The sequence below is a fragment of the Pseudonaja textilis genome, chromosome 1 (assembly GCF_049901715.1).
Source record: "Pseudonaja textilis isolate UNSWEBS1 chromosome 1, rPseTex1.2, whole genome shotgun sequence".
Classification (NCBI taxonomy): Eukaryota; Metazoa; Chordata; class Lepidosauria; order Squamata; family Elapidae; genus Pseudonaja; species Pseudonaja textilis.
In genome coordinates, this window is record NC_141990.1 from 227,410,295 (window position 1) to 227,429,642 (window position 19,348).

The 19,348-nt window shown below is 39.4% G+C and overlaps 1 protein-coding gene across 5 annotated transcripts in view; it reads right to left on the reverse strand.

Annotated features, from left to right (window-relative positions):
* Window positions 1-19,348, reverse strand: part of SYT7 (synaptotagmin 7) — a 297,640-nt gene that overhangs the window by 109,802 nt on the left and 168,490 nt on the right. For all 5 annotated transcript variants that reach the window (XM_026720139.2, XM_087920840.1, XM_087920842.1 and 2 more), the window contains exon 2: window positions 15,965-16,068. In XM_026720139.2, the coding sequence (XP_026575924.1) occupies window positions 15,965-16,068 (104 nt within the window). The remainder of the gene's footprint in view (window positions 1-15,964; window positions 16,069-19,348) is intronic.

The following is a 19,348-nucleotide window of genomic DNA, read 5'->3' on the forward strand; positions in this document are numbered from 1 at the left end:
TTATTTTTTAAATAACATTTTTCCTCTATCGGGGAGCATTTGCTCCATTTATATTCCATGTTAAGCATTGATAATCCATGAATCATAAATTTAAAAAGTCTAATTATATCACCATCACAGTCTGGTTACTATTATTATATTTTACTTTTATTTTATAAATAAGCATTATTTTCTCATTAAGGGTATAGACAATTGTTCAGTTTTATTTTGTAAAACCAAACGATCTATGCCTTTAATGCTAAATAGATAACATTCTCACAAAATTAAAATCTATTTATCTGTTTAATTCCACTATTTTCAAATGCCCTTTCACCAAAATTGAACCCTCCAAAATTACTACCCCTTTATCCATTTTAAATTTTCTCATATCCAATTCCTGCTAGCTTTTTGCTGAAAATTTAAATCCCCTAAAGCCTTTCTCCCCTTCCTTCTTTAATCCAGAAAGAGTGTTGACTCACCAAGTGGATTTATTTTATCCTGCCACTCAGAAAACCTCTTTAAGTATAAATTGATTACATCCAATAGTGTCTAAGAAAGAGAGGCTTTTGCAAACATTGTGTCCATATAGGCTGCTATGAGCTTGAATGAAATTCCTTGATCTCCAGCTGCTTATTCAACTCATGAGTTGACTGCAAAACCCTCAGTTGCTGCAGTTTCCTCATGAGGAGCAGCTGTCCAGAGGACAAGTAGATGATTGCATGATTGCCCCTTGTCTGTACCAGATAAAACCTACCATCTGGCCACCTTTCTCTGCTACATTGCTATCCCCATGTCCTTAGGGACATCTAGTCCACAGTAGAACCCCACTTGTCTAATTGATCACTCTTCCAGATTTTCAGTTAAAATTCCAATGTAAGCTGAGGGAGACCCATGTTCTAATTCCTACTCAACACTGAAATTCTCTCAGAGACTTTGGATCTCTTAGTATCTCTCAAAAGAGCTTGAAAGAATCACATGGGTAAAGGGGGTGAGGGGAAGCTGCAGTGGAAAGAACCATATACAATGCTTTAAGCTATCTGGGAAAAGATAGTCCTAAAACAGGATTGTCCAACCTTGGTAACTTGTGGACTTCCAGAATTCCTCGGCCAGCATGAAGTCCACAAGTCTTAAAGATGCCAAGATTGGGCACCCCAGACCTAAAGGCAATTAATATATAAAGAAATAAATTCCTTGTACACCCTGAACAAACATGCCAGGAAACTAATGGGAAATAACAAAAGAACTATGAGTGATTTGCCAATACCAGAAAAGAAGCCACACAAATCAATTCTGAAGAAGATGGCTACCTCACAGCTTTTCTACCTGTCATTTTTACCAGGAAGTGCCTGGTTTTTCTTAGCCTCTCGTTGTTATCTTTTCCAGCTGGTCAAAGCAAAAGAGTGACTTTGTTTTTTTCAATCGGTATGAAAGGTTTTAAAACAATTTATTTGGGGTTTAGTGCCATTTTCATTCATAGAACTGAACTAGATAGATAGAATACCTTTATTGTCATTACATTCCATGAATACAATGAAATTTGAAAGCTACCCCAGCACAGAGATGAGGTTCTCTTCATTTCTTTTCTCATCTATGAGACCTTTATTCCATCTTGTTCACTCACTGTCAGTTGCTTTTATTAATTTGGCTGCCAAGTGAGGATCTTTACTTATTAATGCTGTAATATCACTGCTTAATGTATGATTGTATTACATAGACAACAAGCTCTCTCTTACGTCATGGGCCAAACAAACAGATTGAACCAGGGAAGTTGCCCTTGGTTTTCCTTAGGAAGGAATGAGACGATGTCTGGATAAAAGCTGGTTGCAATCCTGATAGTAAGTCAGAATCAGAGCAAATATGAATCACATCTCAGCATGTAAAGGGATGAGCAAGGCAGCTGGGATGCTGTTAATGTCTGCCCTGGGATAGAGAGTCTGCTTTAAAGTAAGTATCTCTCAGCTTTATTCTTTCTACTGCATTACACCTGGTTCCTCTGCTGAGGAAAAGAAAACCTGGAAAAAAAACCCCACCTTTATTTTTATTTGTGCATTTTGGTATTGATAAAATGAAAAAAATAAAGCCATATTTGAAGTAGCTGACCCAGTTCTGAATCCCCAGACCAGCTGTGTGAAGATTAAATTCAAGGAAAAATGAACCAGTTTGGCTTGGATAGCAAGGACAGGGCAGGTACAAGAAGAAGCACTGGACCTTTTCAGCTCTTTTATTAAGAGGGGGGGAAAGCTGCAGGCTATTTTTAGCCCTTGAATAGTCTTGCTAGAGGAAGGATCTGGGAATGTCCAGTGTCTGTGCATAAATTTCTAAGAAGGGAACATGGCTGGAATTAATGGAAGGCCACATACGTTTTGTTTTGGGTACTGTCATGATCAACACAGTACACTAGAAAAAAATGAATGTAATGAACTTTAAATATTTTATTGATTACCCCACCTTTATTATTTTTATAAACAACTCAAAGTGGCAAATATATCTAATGCTCCTTCCTCCTCCTATTTTCCTCATAACAACAACCCTGTGAAGTAGGTTGAGCTGAGAGAGAGTGTCTGGCTCAAATTGAACTACTTAAAAGCATTTAAAAATGTAAAAGTAATATTCTATTACAATATTTTATAGTACAAGGGGGAGAATGACACAATTTATTAATAGTAACACAATACTAAATTATTTCTTCATCCCAGGCAGGCAGATTTTTTTACTTACGTGTAGATTATTTTTACAAAAATTTCCACTAAAACATCCAAGTAACATATCTTCTAACAAGCTATATGACAGCTAAACCAACAATGAAAATATCTCATTCAATAAGAGCTATTCATTGGTCGTTACATCTTTCGTTCATTCACAGACCCCGTTCCCCATTAGCAAACTGTCACTGTGCCAGAAGGCAAGGATTATATTCTCTATCACAAAACCTGGATTTTGCAAGCAACTCTTTTATTATTTCATTAACACAACTCTTACTCTTCCCACTTTTTTCCACATCGAAATGCCAAAGAATGAAGATGCAAAACTCACCACCCACCCTGGACTTCTATTCTTAATCTTTATTCTTGAAACACCTTTTACTCATTTTTCTGTTTTCCTTTACAGAAATAGAGACAGTAGGATGCAAAATCATGTCCCTAGATCAGATGTATCTCAAAGGAGGAGTGTATTTGATATATCGTGCCGTTTATTTTTTAATTGTATTAGTTGCTTATTTCATGTTACTAGGCCCTTCCAAAAGGAAAATTCCTACGAAAGAGGCAATTGTACAATTATTATTTTGTCTGGATATAAAAATGATGGAAGTAGTGGGAAAGATGGATTTTTTTAAAATTGAAGACTACATTATCTTGTACCCTATAAAATGTTATGAATACAGCAGGATGATTCCTTAATACATGCCTTTTGAGTTCTCTGAAACATGATTTGCCTGCATCATAAAATATTGGAAAAATGCTTGTACCCGTATATTTTTTTCTGCACATGTATTTTTTTTAATGCCTTCAAGTCAATTCTGACCTGGCTATTGTCTGGATGAGTCCTTGAGTTTTTTCTTGACAAAGTTTTTCAGAAGTGGTTTGCATTTGCTTCCTCCTTCCTAGGGTTGAGAGAGAATAATTGGCTTTGTGCCTAAGACAGGATGAGAACTCAGCCTCCTGATTTCCAAGCCTTATGAATTAACCACCACACCAAACTAACTCCTGTTATGTATGTGAATGTGTATGAATATGAATGTGAATATTGCAATCTAGTTTTCTTGCTTTGCCCACAGCATGTTCAATAAAATAAAATAAAAACATGAAAGTAAAAATTTAAAAAAATAAGACATCCCACCCCCCACCCCCCAAAAAAACAAAACGAGGTGATTGATGAAAGTGGATCCTTTGGGTATTGTAATGGAAACATTATAGCTTTCAAAATATTTTAAGCTTTTTGGTTGTCTCTTTTTTTCACAGTGCTTTTTTCATTTTGTCTTCAGCCTGCAACTTTTATTTTCCCCTTTCAATAGCCTTTGAGCCATTAGTAATGCTCTTCTGGCACCATACCAGATACATGGGGATTATAGGTTACATGAGAAAGCAGCAACAAGAAGACAGCAGAGACATTACATGGATTTCTTTTTAAGTACACAATAGCTTTCTTTGAAAGCCAGTTTGATGTACAGTAGTTCCCAAGTTATGATTAAAATTGGGACTGGAGTCTTGGATGCTGAAGGAGTCATTAAGTGTCATGTGACTGCTTGGCTCAACAACTACAATATGGTATGCCTGGTTGCTTGTTATTAAACTATCTTGCAGGCCATAAAATGGATGGAATCCCAGATAAGAAGTGTGGGGTGGCTCAGGGGGAAGGAAATACTGGGAGGTTCAGGGCAGGCCATGTACTAATGTCTCTCTGTTTAGGAGCTGCAAATTCTGAGTGGAAAGACACTTGCATGCAGCCTATGCTGGGCTTTTCATGGCCTTCTCCATTGCCTGGAGATTCCCTGCACTCTTTACCTGTCTCTCCACTCGGGAGCTGAATAGCCTGCTTGGATTTCAGCTCCTTTTTGTCTCTATGAGGTGGCTGAAAGAGCTGCCTGCCAAAGGATTTCAACTTTGGTACCTGCTTGGATTGCCAAGTTCTACTGCAGGCAGCTCTTTCATCCAGCCACATAAACAAGAGACAGTCATCTCAGCAAGCAGCAGCTTGCAACCTTCCCTACCCACTTCTCCACTGGCTTTTTGGAGAAGTTGCCAGAGAAGATTGCAAACAATGACCACATGATTGTGGGATGCTTGACAGTTGTATGTATGAACAGGTTACCAGGTATCCAGATTGCAATCACATGATTATTGGGAGGCAGTGCAATATTTTACAAAGGTCAGAAGTGCTTTGGAAAGTGGAAAACACCTTTTCAAGGCTGTTGCTAATTTGCATCATTGTTAAGCAAATGGTCATAAGTCAAGGAGTATGTTTGTGATTAAAGCATTAGGTTAGAAATCAGGAGAGTGTTAGTTCTGGTCCAGACCAGCTGCCATTTAATCCTGATTTAATCCTAAGCAGAACTAGGTCTTTCTGAATGAAATGTTTCTTACTTATCAATAAGGATGCTTAAGGCTATATCCTTTCATCTCCATTCTAGATGAATGATAGAAACTTTCCAGAAGACAGAATTTTATAGGAACTTGTTCTTGGTTTCCCTACCATAGAAGATGCTGCATCTGTTGAAATTCTTCCCATTTATACAATTTTTATGACACAAAAAGCTTTGGCAAAACTGCATCTGATTTAATTTTAGCCAACATTATTTCTTTCCCCTTCTCCTCTGGAGAAAATGTAAGACTTCTAAAAAATATGTTGCACTTAGTCCAACTGCTCTCTATCATTTCATATAAATATTAAAATGGTCATGATTAAACATTGAAATGCTGACCTGATTTATCTCAGAAGTTTTTTTAAACCCAAATTTCACATCAGCCATATTTTGTGGTATTAGATTACATTAATGCACAATGCAGTATCGTCAGCATGAAATACCTTCTGTAGAGGGAATCAATATTGCTGATAACATCACAATTGTGACCATACCAACAGAAGAAGTGAATGATGAGTTTCTGATTCATTATGTCTAACTTTCCCCCAGCCTTCCCATCTCTTTATGGAAACAAGTAGTTTTCTGAGGCTTCCAACAGAGGTATGGCAACTGAAGATGGCTCTGTGAAAATGAAGCCAACAACCATGGAAAAAAATACAGAGCCAGTATGTAGACCAGTTCCTTGGAACTTCTCTACATACCTGAGGAACCATCTTACCCTGATAGGATTTGCCTGCCCACCTATCCTGGCAAAAGGGACATGCTTCCGACTCCATTGGTCAAGGAATTCTGGGTGGTGGGGTCCAGGAGAATCATCATCTCTGCATGGCTCTTATCCTCTGGAACATTGTGCTCCTCAAGGTGCTAATTGACCTGGGGTCCCTATGGAAGCATTCCATACTGTAGATGATTATCAGATCAAGGAAAGATTCTACCTCTACCCTGCTGTATATTGCTCCCTCTTTAGCTATCATTGTTAATTTTAATGGTAATGTTTGTTTGAATGTTTCATATTGTGATTTTTAAGTTGTTGTAAGCAACTAGAATCACTTGATGGTAAGATGGGTGGCATATAAATTTAATAATAAAAACAAGAGGTTGGGAGATCAGCCACATATATTCTAGATGGCTGCTCCTTTGAGGAGATAGCAAAATAGTGGTTTTCCATGGGCTTGAGTGCTGGGAGATGATGGGATTGGTCATCTGGACGTTATATTCCCTGTCTCTTTTTAATCTGTGGGTTGGAGGAAGATTTACCACCTCACTCTTAGATGCTGTTTTTGGTCTTCCATACTAAGTCTTTTACATGACTGCACACAAATAGGCTTAAACACATATATTGGATCCAGTGCTGGGATTCAAATTTTTTTACTACCGGTTCTGTGGGTGTGGCTTGGTGGGCGTGGCCATGTGAATGGGTGGGTGTGGCCTTTCCCCCCCTTTTTTTGCCACCCCCACCCATTTTTGGGAGCTTCCTAGCCTCAGAAGAGCCTCTGGGGGGGCATTTTTGCTCCCCTGAGGCTCCTCTGGGGCCCTGGAAGGCAAAAAATGGAGGGGAGAGGGCTGAGCTCCTCCCTCCACTTTTTGCCTTCCTGGGCCTCAGCAAGTGGAATCCTGGCACAGCTGATCTATGCGTGGCCAGCCAGAAGTTACTACCGGTTCAGCAACCCACGCCAAATTCTTGCTACCAGTTCGCCTGATCTGGTGTGAACCAGCTGAATACCACCACTGATTGGATCCTACATCATGTAATTTAGCCTAGAATCGCCATTTTGTTGGAGTAGTTCCTCCCACATAGAGGACATATATTTTTCCAGAGAAAGAATACACTAGCACTTAAGACTTATATACTGCTTCATAGCGATTTACAGGAGGGGTCTCCAGCCCCCAGGCTGCTGCCCACTACTGGGTCTTGGAATCAGGCATGGAAGTGGTGGGCAAGCACATGTGTGCTCCATCCCATTTTGTGTGAGCAGCAGCAAGCACGAGTGTGCTCCATTTGCATGAGAGGTAGGCATGCATGCCTGCCACTTGCACAAATGGAGCTGGGCACATGCTCATGCCTGTCACTCATACAGAACCATCCTCTTTCCCCCTTGCTGGTCAACAAAGATGGAAAGATTGAGGAAGTCTGCTTTACAGCATTCTCTGGAAGGTGTACATTAGCATATTACTCCCAACAGTCTGGGTCCTCATTTTACTGACCTTGGAATCAATCAATCAATCATTTATTGTCAATGCACAACATGTGTACAATGAAATTGGAAAAAAAAATTCAGAGTCAACCCTGAACTGGTCAGGAAGAAGCTGATAAATGAGGGATACTTTAACTGATGTCAGTATTGCATGGTAAATCTACTCATTAAGTGCTACAAATAGCAAGAGAAACATCTCTGCAAAAATTAGATCTTCTATTTCTAAACAATATTATTTTCTGAACATGAAATTAGAGCTAACAATACACACCCATTTAAAGCCATCTATTACAAATGCTGGAAACCAAATACCATCTGGCGCCTCTACACAGTTGGGATCTTGGTCATCTGCCTTGATTGCCTGGAGCCTGGGAAAATCTTATGCATTTTTCAAAGCTTATTCAGTTGAATAAAATATAACTATCTGCTAACTTTGAAAAAGACAGTTAAGGAAACATGTTGAAGTAGAACATTCTAATGAGTAGATAAGTAGATGAGTAGTCAAGTAGATATTGTAGTCAAGGTGATGAGCATCCAAGATGCAGCTACTACAACATAACCCAAGTTGCACAGATATTTATCTAAAAAAAACTATTATAAGGTAGATTTTTATAAAAATCTGAGCTATTATAAAATGGAGAGTCAGTTGAGGGTTGGGTATTGTCTACATTGAATTGAATAAACTGGTTTAATATGAACACATGACTCTTTCTTATGTATTCCAAGAAATAGGATACTTTTGTTGTCATCAACACTGCTTAAAGATGGAGCTCAATAATGCTACATATGTTTAACTTTTAACTATGCTTCCTGAATTCCATTTCCCATTGCCGTGTGTATGAGGGGGTCTTGACCTGGTGTAATACTTCAAAAATCTAATAAAATAAAGTCATAAAGTTTATACTAAATATTTTTGTAGCGTTTATTGTGTTATAAGACATAAGGTGCTAAGAGGGCACATACCATATTACCCCTCTGCTGCTCTGTGAGGTAACATACCGAGCAAGTCTATGTGCACATTCGATCAAAATATTTAATCAAAGCTTTACTTAGATTGCATATACAGGAGTTAGGCAAAGATTTTGAAATTGCAGAAACATTCAGATTGCTATTAAACAATTGTGCAACACTGCATCTGAATGGCTATGGTTTTGCTTTTCCAATCTTCATCCGTAACACTAAACGTGAATCCCCGAAACGTCAGCCTCTGCAAAGTTATTTGCAAATTCAGATCCCTGAAAATGTATAAATCGTTGCTCTTCTCATTATCTGAGTGCCTTATGCCCTTTTTTCCTGTTTGTTTTTGTTCAACAACATGGTGGAGGGAGTCCACTCTTAAATTGGTGAGGGGCGTGCAGGTGTCAGAACTACTGATGTTTTGTTTTAAACTATTACAGCATAACCATCTAAATCAGGGGTGCCAAACTGGATTTCATTGGGGGGCCGCATCTGGTATTTGACCTTGGGGAGAGTGGACGTGGCCAGGGGCATGGCCAGCTTGATATCCTGCATCCCTCTGCCAGTGAAAACAGAGTGCGGGCCTTGAGTTTGACACCCCTGATCTAAATGCTGAGATAATGTGAAGAGAAATATTGCTCACAGTAGTTTGGTCATATTTGCAAAGATGAAGGAAGGAATGTAGGCACCATGAGGATGGTAGTTCAAACCTGTGTTAAGAGATGTCTAGTAAGAGCAGTAGTTCAGAAAGGACTGAGTGAGAAAGGACTGCCTGCATTGTTACCTAATCACACTTCTCTGCCTTGGTTCTTGAAGAATACCAAGAAAGAAAAAGTGAGAGAAACACCATGTCTTTGTTTTTCTGGAGTATCAAATAACTTCCATCTCTTCCCCGATCTATGACTGGAGAGCCCTTTGTTCATGAAATAGCAGCACACTCATGCTTGTATTGATAGTTTTTATCCTGGAATTTAAAGATTTGCCAGCTGCCAGAAAGCTTTACAGTATTTGGAAGAACTGTAAATGTTGCCACTGTAATTTCTAGTCACCCTGAACAGCTCGCAGAATGGAATTCTAGGAGTTACAAGCTAACTTGACTGGCAGATACCTTGCAGGGTTAGAGTAATGTAATAAAACAGTCAAGAAAAGACTCCATAACCTCACTGGGTGGCCTAGTAGTGTATCCCACATGGAGATTGCATGCAGCCAGAAGCACCTTCAGCAGAGGTCAACACAAATGTGAGAAATGTGCCACATTATAGCACTTGTGGACAACAAGTGCACATTAAGTAATGGCCTAGAAGGCAATTCATTCTAAATTTAATGAAAAAGAGAAAGAGAAAGAGATTTTACAGTCTTCTTATAATGGGATAATTTTGTTCCCTTCCTTCTTTTTAATTAAACATAAATGAAGTTAGACATGCATTCCAATTTTCTTGACCCTTTCAACAGCGACTTAGATCAGTAAAATGGTTATACTTTAAAAAAATTAATAAATTTCTAATGAAAATGAAGCATAGAAAATAAAATACAAATAAAAGCAGGGGAATTATCTACTCTTTCTTGAAGTAATATATTGAGACAGTTTCTAATGCCTTTTTAAAAGGTCACAGAGCTATAACAGAGAATTCTGTTGGAGAATTCTGTAACTATTGACAAATGCTCCATTTAAAGATAACATTAAGAAACAAAAACAAATACCACATGTAATTAAATAATAGAGTGAATGTATGATATCTGCTACTAAACATGCCTTTAGCAACAGACCGTCGATTCAACATATAGTACTGTCTGTTTAAGGCGGGGGTGGGATTCAAATTTTGTAACAACCGGTTCTGTGGGTGCGGCTAGGTGGGTGTGGGCCTGTGACTGGGTGGGCATGGCTTCTTCTTTTTCTGCAGCAACCCCCTCCCTGTTTTTTGGGCCCTCTGAGCCCCAGGAAACCTCCGGGGGCGCTTTGCTCCCAGGAAGCTTATCTGGGGCTTAGGAAGGAAAAACTGAGCATGGGGGGGCGCAAAGCACCCTCCCCCTGCGCTCTGTTTTGGGGCCTCCTGCGTTTCAGGGGAGCCTCCTGTGGGGGGCGTTTTACTCCCAGAAGGCTTCCCTGGGGCTCAGGAAGGAAAAAATTGGGCATGGGGGGGTTCACGCAGCACCCCCCCCCACTCTGTTTGGGGATTTCTGGGCCTCAGGGAACCTCCTGGGCCAAAAAGTAAGTAAGCAAGGGAATTCCTAGCACACCTGATCATAGGAACAGCTGATCATTGGGAGCGGAGAAAAAAGACATACCTTAAGGAGTGACTGGGAGGGAAAGAATGCAGTCAGTGATGTCGGGCATATACGCAAAGTTGTGCAGGTATGATAAGCTCTGACTGGGCGAGGAGGGGAGGGGCGGGCAGAGATGGGAGGGGCCACCCAGGGGCACAATTTGCCAGTTCTCCGAACTGCACAGAATCATAACAACCTGTTTCATAGAACCGGTCTGAATCCCACCCCTGCCTAAGACCCAGGTCTTTAAAAGCTTGACATTAGCCTTCTTCAAAAAAATAGATAGATCAAGAGAAGGAAATTGTTTTGTTAAGGAAAAAACTGTATTAGATTTAATTTAAAGGAAATTATATCAATTACTGTTAATATAGTTATCTCTTATGCATTTAATATGCCTCCCATTCTGTTGTACTGAAAATGGCCATCTGCCAGCATTTCTGGAGTTGCTCTGATAATCTGGGCTTATGGGGCTTATAGGCACCTGAATGGGCAGTCTGCATTCTTCTTCTGTGCTTGCATTGTGACACCTACAGTATGCATTTTAAGTAGCATTCATAACAGCAATAATGAGGCTTTCTTCTGCAAAAAAAAAAAATGATATGTGTGGTGGTGCAAAAGATTGTGACTGATGTGCACAAGAATGAAAAAGTCAACCAATAAGAAACTTTGACAAAAGAGACGTGGGCTGTGTACAGATTATGTGAAATGCCATTATAAGACATCGTCTAGACCAGGGGTTCCCAACCTGGGGTGCTCCCACCCCCTGGGGGTGCGAGACAATATTCCAGGGGGTGTGAGAAAAGTCCAGGTAAATAATAGGATATTGGCTATATGATGGCATTTTTATTCCAGGGGGTGCGAGGTTCAAGTGAAATTTCTTTAGGGGTGTGGGGTGAAAAAAAGGTTGGGAACCACTGGTCTAGACAATGGAGAGAAGGTTCTGTACATTGATTACCATGCAGACTATATCAAAGAAAGTCACACAACCCACAACTCAGCATCTAACCCTACTTTAACCAATCCACCATCACCCAAGACTAGGCACACATGCCCCCAACTACCTCAATTCAAACTACAACTGGCCTTAAATACAAGCTACTCAATGCAAGAAGCCTTGTAAATAAACTACCTGAATTTCTCCTCTTACTAAATACGGCTAAATTCGACATCATATTTGTCTGTGAAACATGGCTCAACACATCTCTCCCTGACTCCATTATCTCAGTAAGAGACTATCCTTTTTACCAATCTGATCGTGAAATCCGTAGAGTCCTTACATCTAAAAAACATCCAAGTTACCCAAGAACTTGCTCTTCCTGAGACCATTATCTGTGAACTGACCTTAAATATCACATTTCGGTTCTTACTATGTTACAGAATCCCTGATTAATACTTCGAAAATGTAAACAAGCTACTAATATACTACTAATATGGGCAGCATCCTGCCCACACGCTTTTATCTTTCTTGGTGACTTCAATCTATCTCATATTAACTGGACCCTAAACGAATGTACAACTGAACCCATACATGTAACCTTCTACAATGCTGTAACAAATCTGGGACTTGAACAACTAGTAACCAACAATACTAGGCTTAACAACTGCATCGATCTCATCTTCTGCAATAGTTTGAATTCAATTTACGGAATACAAATTAAAGAACCCTTTTCCAACAGTGACCACAACATGATTGACTTTTGTCTCAACATACGTCCACACAAAAATCATCACAACAACAAAATCCCCAATTATAACTTCAAAAAAGGCAATTATGATCTTATAATCAACGATCTCTCTTCCCTTGATTGGCAATTTCTATTCACTGAATGCAATATTGTTGAAGACCATTACAACATATTCTTACTAGAAATCAAAAGAGCCATCAAACTATATGTACCAATAGCAACTCCCAAAACCAGGAAAAACAGATTACTCATAACAATAAGGAAGCTTCAATCTAAAAAGAGATCACTTTGGCGAAAAAACAAATCTGGTCACGTTGCCAACTTCAAAAGCCAATACAAAAATCGATGCCACCAGATAAAAACTGAATGTACTAATTATCACATTAAACAAGAGGAAAACCTTCTACGCACAAATTCCACCCATGCTTTCTACAATTTTGTAAACAACACACTAAAAGACTCAAGGTCTATCCCACCCCTGAAAGGACCCAATGGCAAAGACTGCAACAACGACACCATCAAAGCAAACCTCTTTAACACATTCTTTGGCTCAGTATTTGTAAACGGCAATGGATCAAGCCCAGTACTTCCTAGTCGAACCACAGACAACTACAATGATCTAATACATATCCATTTTACAGAAGACATCGTTGAAAAAGCATTGTGTAATCTAAAACCATCCCTATCTATTGGACCGGACGGAATATATGCCTACTTCTTATCCACTGCCATAGCTGAACCTAGACCAGACTCTTTGAAAAATCTTTTAGGACCAGCTCCTTGCCAAAACTATGGTCACAAGCCACAGTCATCCCATCTTCAAAAAGGGAGACCCAGCCTAGTTGAAACTTACAGACCAATCTCCTTATGCTGCGTCACCTGTAAAGTCATGGAATCAATTATTAACCAATCCATTATCCTCCACTTAGAGACAAACAACCTACTCTCTAATAAACAATTTGGTTTCAGAAAAAATCTATCCTATAATCTGCAACTCTCACACTGCAAAAACATATGGACTACATAACTCTGTCAAGGCAAAGCAATAGACACAATCTACATAGACTTCTGTAAAGCCTTTGATTCAGTGGTACACGACAAACTACTCCTAAAACTAAAATCTTATGGCATCTCTGGACACCTACATAACTGGATAGAAGCATTCCTGTCAAACAGACAACAAATGGTCAAAATTGGGAGTGTCCTATCAAATTCTGTACCTGTCAACAGTGGTGTCCCCCAAGGCAGTGTTTTAGGACCAACTCTCTTCATACTCTACATAAATGACCTCTGTGATCATATTAAGAGCATCTGCATTCTTTTCGCTGATGATGTAAAGCTATTCAACACCACAGACAATACTGCTACCCTTCAAAAAGACCTCAACTATGTGTCAGAATGGTCAAACAAATGGCAACTTCAAATCTCAGCAAATAAATGCTCTGTCCTACATATTGGCAAAACAAAAAACAAAAAACCAGAACATAAAATACAAGCTAAATAGTCAAGACTTTGTTGAGGATCCAAATTCTGTCAAGGACCTTGGAGTACTCATCTCTAGTGATTTAAGTGCTAGAGCCCACTGTAACTACACAGCCAAAAAGGCATTAAGAGTTGTTAATCTAATCCTATGTAGCTTCTTCTCTGGTAATATCACACTTCTAACTAGAGCATACAAAACATTGCTAGACCTATACTTGAATACAGCTCATCAGTCTGGAACCCATATCATGTATCTGATATTAACACAATTGAAAAAGTCCAGAAATATTTCACAAGAGTTCTCCACTCCTCTACTCATTGCAGAATACCTTATGCCACCAGACTTGAAACTCTAGACCTAGAAAACCTAGAACTATGCCGCTTCCGGTCCGATCTAAATATAGTATATAAAATCATACATTGCAATGTCCTACCTGCAAATGAATACTTCAGCTTCAATCATAACAATAGAAGGGCTCACAATAGATACAAACTCAAGGTTAACCACACCAAACTTGACTGCAAAAGGTACAACTTCAGCAACAGAGTGGTCAATGTTTGGAATACTCTACCTGACTCTGTGGTTTCTTCCCCAAACTTTAACCTTAGACTGTCTACTATTGACCTCACCCGCTTCCTAAGAGGCCTGTAGGAGGCATGCATAAGTGCACCAATCATGCCTACCGTCTCTGTCCTATTGTTTCTTTTTATTTTTCTTATAAGTATCTATCTCATGTATTCAAAACTATGTTTATTCTTATACCTGTATCTTGTAAGTGATTGACAAATCTAAATAAATAAATAAATAAATAAATGGGAGAAAAAAGAAAAGAAAAAGACATTGCCTAGAAGGGACACTTTCAAACAAAGGGGCAGGATGTCTTCAAGACTAAATTAAGTTTTCTCCATCTAGCTCCCAAATTTGGATTAAACAAAATACCAAATACTTGATTATTTAGCAGTTGCACCTTCCTTCTGCCACAGAAGAGTGAGATGAATGTTATTCTTTTATCTCAGGTTGTTTGACTAAGGAACTGTTGAGAACTCTCCTGCTACTTTCTACTATAGATTTTGCTTACTGACTACCTGATTTAGTGGCCATTTGAAGTTATGATGGTTGAAGAAAACAACAGCTTCCTGATCTGTCCCTGCATCTATGACTGTTGCAGCATCTTGTGGTCACAAAATTGCGATTCAGACAGTTTGCAACCAGTGCATATCTATGATTGTTGCAGTGTCCCGCAATCAGGTGATCATGCTTCACAACCAGATTCTAACAAGCAGAAATAATGGAGAGCTTTATCTAGCCAATTTACACATGGGAGTTAAGCGGCTTAAGGCTTCAGAGCAGAAAAGCCCCAGTTAGCTCACCCCCACCCCGCATTTCCCCGAATTCCCCTTTTACAGTAAAGGAGTTATCCCTCTCCCACCCACCCCATCATATAGCCTTAGACTGAGTCCAATTTTTATTAAACAGCTTAAAACTCCATAACGATCTTATATACATCTCTCAGCCTTGGATACCGTCACTGCACTTGACATAAAAGAAGCATTAAGGAGAGACACCTCCTTTCACTGTTCTTGGCTTAGCATGTGCATCTTCTCCCTTTGTCTTCAGCTATATTTGCAGAAGGGGGGATTCCATCAGATGCCCAGGTTTGATATCTTCCACAACCTCAATTTATGCCTTTTTTTCAATATCATCCCCTTGTGTTGAATAAGATTACTATTTTAAGCAGCAGGTGTTAGCATATCATGAAAAGAGAGAACCCCAACAAATAATTATGTATTATTGCTGTATTTTTACTGTAACCTGTGAAGACAAGTGCATTCTGGTTCATTTGCCCAAATAACATAGTCACCCTTAATCAATATGCACCTTAATTTGGATGAAAGAGCACCATGTCCTGCAAGGGCTCTGATCTTTTAATCCCACGTTGTTCTGTAAAGGACAGATATCTCTGTGATGTTCATCTGTTTGCCTCTTTCCACTTCTGCCTTCTTTCCAATCTAGTGTTTCATTTCAACTCTTTTCCTGAAGCTCTTGATCTTAAATTAGTGTGATTAAAATAAATATGCAGACCCATTGTAATTGGTGGCCCTATATCATCATCTTGCTACTATTTGCAATAAAACTCGTGCTTTAGCCTTCCCCCCTCTACAGAAGGAACTTCTCTAAGTTTTTATAGCTTTTATAATAATTTCTCTGGGGTCTCCATGCCTTTAAACAGATGGTTTGCCAAGAAAACACAACCACTACTTTCCCCACCGCTCTGGGGCGTCTTCCTTTGTGTAGCTGATCATATATAACTACAACTTACCAGTTTGCGCTGACACCACTGGCAAATTCCACACAGGACAATGGTGACACTAAGGCTAATGGTGATGATGACTGAAACCAGGAGGACATCACGGGAGGGTGTCCCTGAGAAGAGAAAGCCCAAAGTTAGCCACGTCTCCATCACATTGCCACATTGTCCTTTAAAGTGTTTCACTTGCTTTTTGTCCACATCTCTCAGCAATCCTAAAAAATGAAAGGTCTGCTGGCCATCAGAACTGATGAATCGTTTCTTCTCTACGCATGTGTCAAGTGCCTCAGATTCACTTCTCAAGAACTTTTTGTATTTTGCTTGGATTTCTACTGGGCTTAGTACTTAATACTATTTTCTGTTAAACTCAACAAACATCTGGTTGAATCAATATTTTTTAATACTTTGTTCTAATTTCACCTTGGTGGAGGAGGGTAAGAAGAAAAAACAACTATAAATTCTTGGTAGTTCCTTTGCCAAACAAGGTCTCAGACTGGGAAGATCAAACCAGGGATTGAAACACTGCTGCTTTGGCTGTTAATGGAGAGATTCAGCAAATGTCCCTAACATGGACAGGGCAAGCCTTATTGCAATTCAACACCCAGAACCAACCATAGATTATCATTAGTATGCTTTATGATTTCATGGCACTCCAGCTGCACGCCTTTCTATAGAACAATTATAGCAGAAAAAGAACATTGCATTAAAAAAAAAGTACAGATCAAACAACTATTAAGAACTGCTCCTCTCTCACAAATTAAAAATAAAGAAAAATAAAAGTAAAGGTTGGGAGGGGGGGGGAAGGAAAGATGATGTTGTGGGGAGGAAATCTGTATTTAGCAATAGCCATAGCACTTAGACTTACAGTATATGCTGCTTCACAGTGTTTTACCGCCCTCTCTTAAGCAGTTTACAGAGTAAGCCTATTGCTCCTAATAATCTAGGTCCTCATTTTACCCACCTTGGAAAGATGAAAGGCTGAGTCAACCTTGAGTTTGGTGAGATTTGAATTACCAAATTGCAGGCAGCCAACAGTCAACAGAAGTAGCCTGCAGGACTGCACTCTAACCACTGTGCCACCATGGCTCATTTAACTGCTTTTTGAGCCTGAATTATCCAGAGAAATAGTGTTCAGATATCATTTTCTCTCTCTTACATCTCTTAAGATAGTTGGGAAGGAGATGGGTTTTAATCCCACCATTTTACTCCTTGGATTTGTGCTACTTTGCTGTTTTTATTCAGATATTTTATAAACATTGGAGCAAAGGATCCTGAACAAGGGTTGTTGTTTTTCTTCTAGATAACAGTAGAGAGATAAATCTTTTTTTCACTGCTGATAAAGCAGATAGTAGAGAAAAATATCCCCAAGTCACAGGCCAGAGAAAGTAGCCTGCTAGGTTGTGGGTTGTCCATGTGTGATCTAGAATTTAAATAGCACAGGTTCTAATGAGAGCTCAAGAGAATGAATCCATATTCTAAAATAGTGGCCTTGACCTAGAAAAGTATGGCAGTATTAAAACTAGAGCTACTTTAATTGCAATTCACATGGAAGAGTCCCAGTTGTTTAGAGCTAGCTAAGTTAAGTGGATGATTTGGCTACCTCCACAAGATACCGTATATATGGGTCAGGAGTTTTCAATAGCTAAGCACAACTTTAATTCCAGACATAGGCCTCCATTTAAACATGCATTCCATCAAATGTACACAGTTATACAAGGTATCATGACTCAAGCCACATTTAGCAAAGAAAGATAAATGGAAAGCAACAGATAAGTAGTCAGGCAAAGCAAGTACTGTGTAACATTTTCTTCAACAGACTGTAATTCAACATTTATTTCATTATTATTTTTCTGGTATAAACAACTAGGGAAAATTTAGAGCAACCAAGCAACAAATCAACAGAAGAAGCTAGAATTCAAAAAATTCAAGGTAATACCTACTGAGAAGATGTAACACTGTGTCTTAAATTAACAGTAGCCTCTTGTGTAAGAGGGTGAAGTGGTATCATGAAAAATCCAATGGATTTCTTTCATTAGAACACAGGAGATGGAAATAAAAGCAGAAAGCTAATCCAAGCATAGGTAATAAGAAATGGTACAGTGTGGCTGCAAAGACTAGTGAGTTGGCTATATCAATAAGCAAATATAGTGTTCACTTTTCTTATTTACTCTAAGATCTTGCACTAATAAACAGAATATTAATTATCTGGGTTGATGATAGAAGATTGCCCATGAAGATATATCGCAGCTACTGAAGAAAGAAGAGGCATGACTATTACAAATAATACTCTCAGCTGTTCAGCCAAAGTCCAGAAAGAAAGGGAAACAAAGCTCCACAGCAAGTAGAAAAGTCTTTATTCGTCCATATATTGTTCTGGGTTCGGGTAACAACAAGCATCAAAAATGATAGTAAAGTCAGCTCTGGTGCACCTCGTAGCCAGAGCTGTATTTATACACCAGATAATAACATAATGAGTTTATTCACCATCCGGTGAACACTACTGCTTAATTTCCAGTCACTATATAATCCTCGATACTGTGCATTCTTCTGTTAATTATCCACCCTCTTTTACCATACCCTCGCCACAGCACACTCATATCCACATCCCACCAACTCCCCTGTGCCCTCCCAGTCTATATTCACCCCCTGAGGTCATTATTTTAATGGTCAGCATGTTCATCGCTCTGCCGATAACCGCCTGCAACTTGTGATAGTTCAGCGTCTGACGTCATCAGGGCTCGTCGTCCATTTTGATCAGCAATTCCGACCTAGTGTCGGTCGGCTGGCAGGTGCTTCCTACCATGGTAGAATATTGTCATGTCTCCAGGGCATGCTGGAGCTGTGACACGATGTGTTGTGCCATGTCGGACTATGCTATTGAGTGGGGAAGTGCTGTTAACCATCCAACCTGGGGCTTCGACTATTTCACAGAGATAATGAGCCTTGCTGACGTCACACGCTGAGCTGTTACATCCTGCGGGCTGTTGTAGACAAAGTGATTTGGTTGCTGCTATTGAACTAACAATCTCAGGAGGGGTGGAGGGTCACTTCATAGGCATAAATACAAAGTTGGAATACGATATTTGTACAAGTATAGTAAATAGGACTAAATAATTAAAGGATAAAAAGCACAGTGTTTAGGGTGTTACATGGTGACTGGATGTGATCCAGTAGCGCTCACCGGATGGTGGATAAACTCATTAAGTTGTTAACTGGTGTATAAATACAGCTCTGGCTGCAAGGTGCGCCAAAGCTGACTTTAATTCCTTTTGGCTACTCATTGTTACCTGAATCGGGAACATTGTATGGACGAATAAAGATTCATTTGATCATTACCTTGAGACCTTTGTTTCCCTTCCTGCCTGGAATTCGATGAAACAGCTGAGAAGAAAGTCA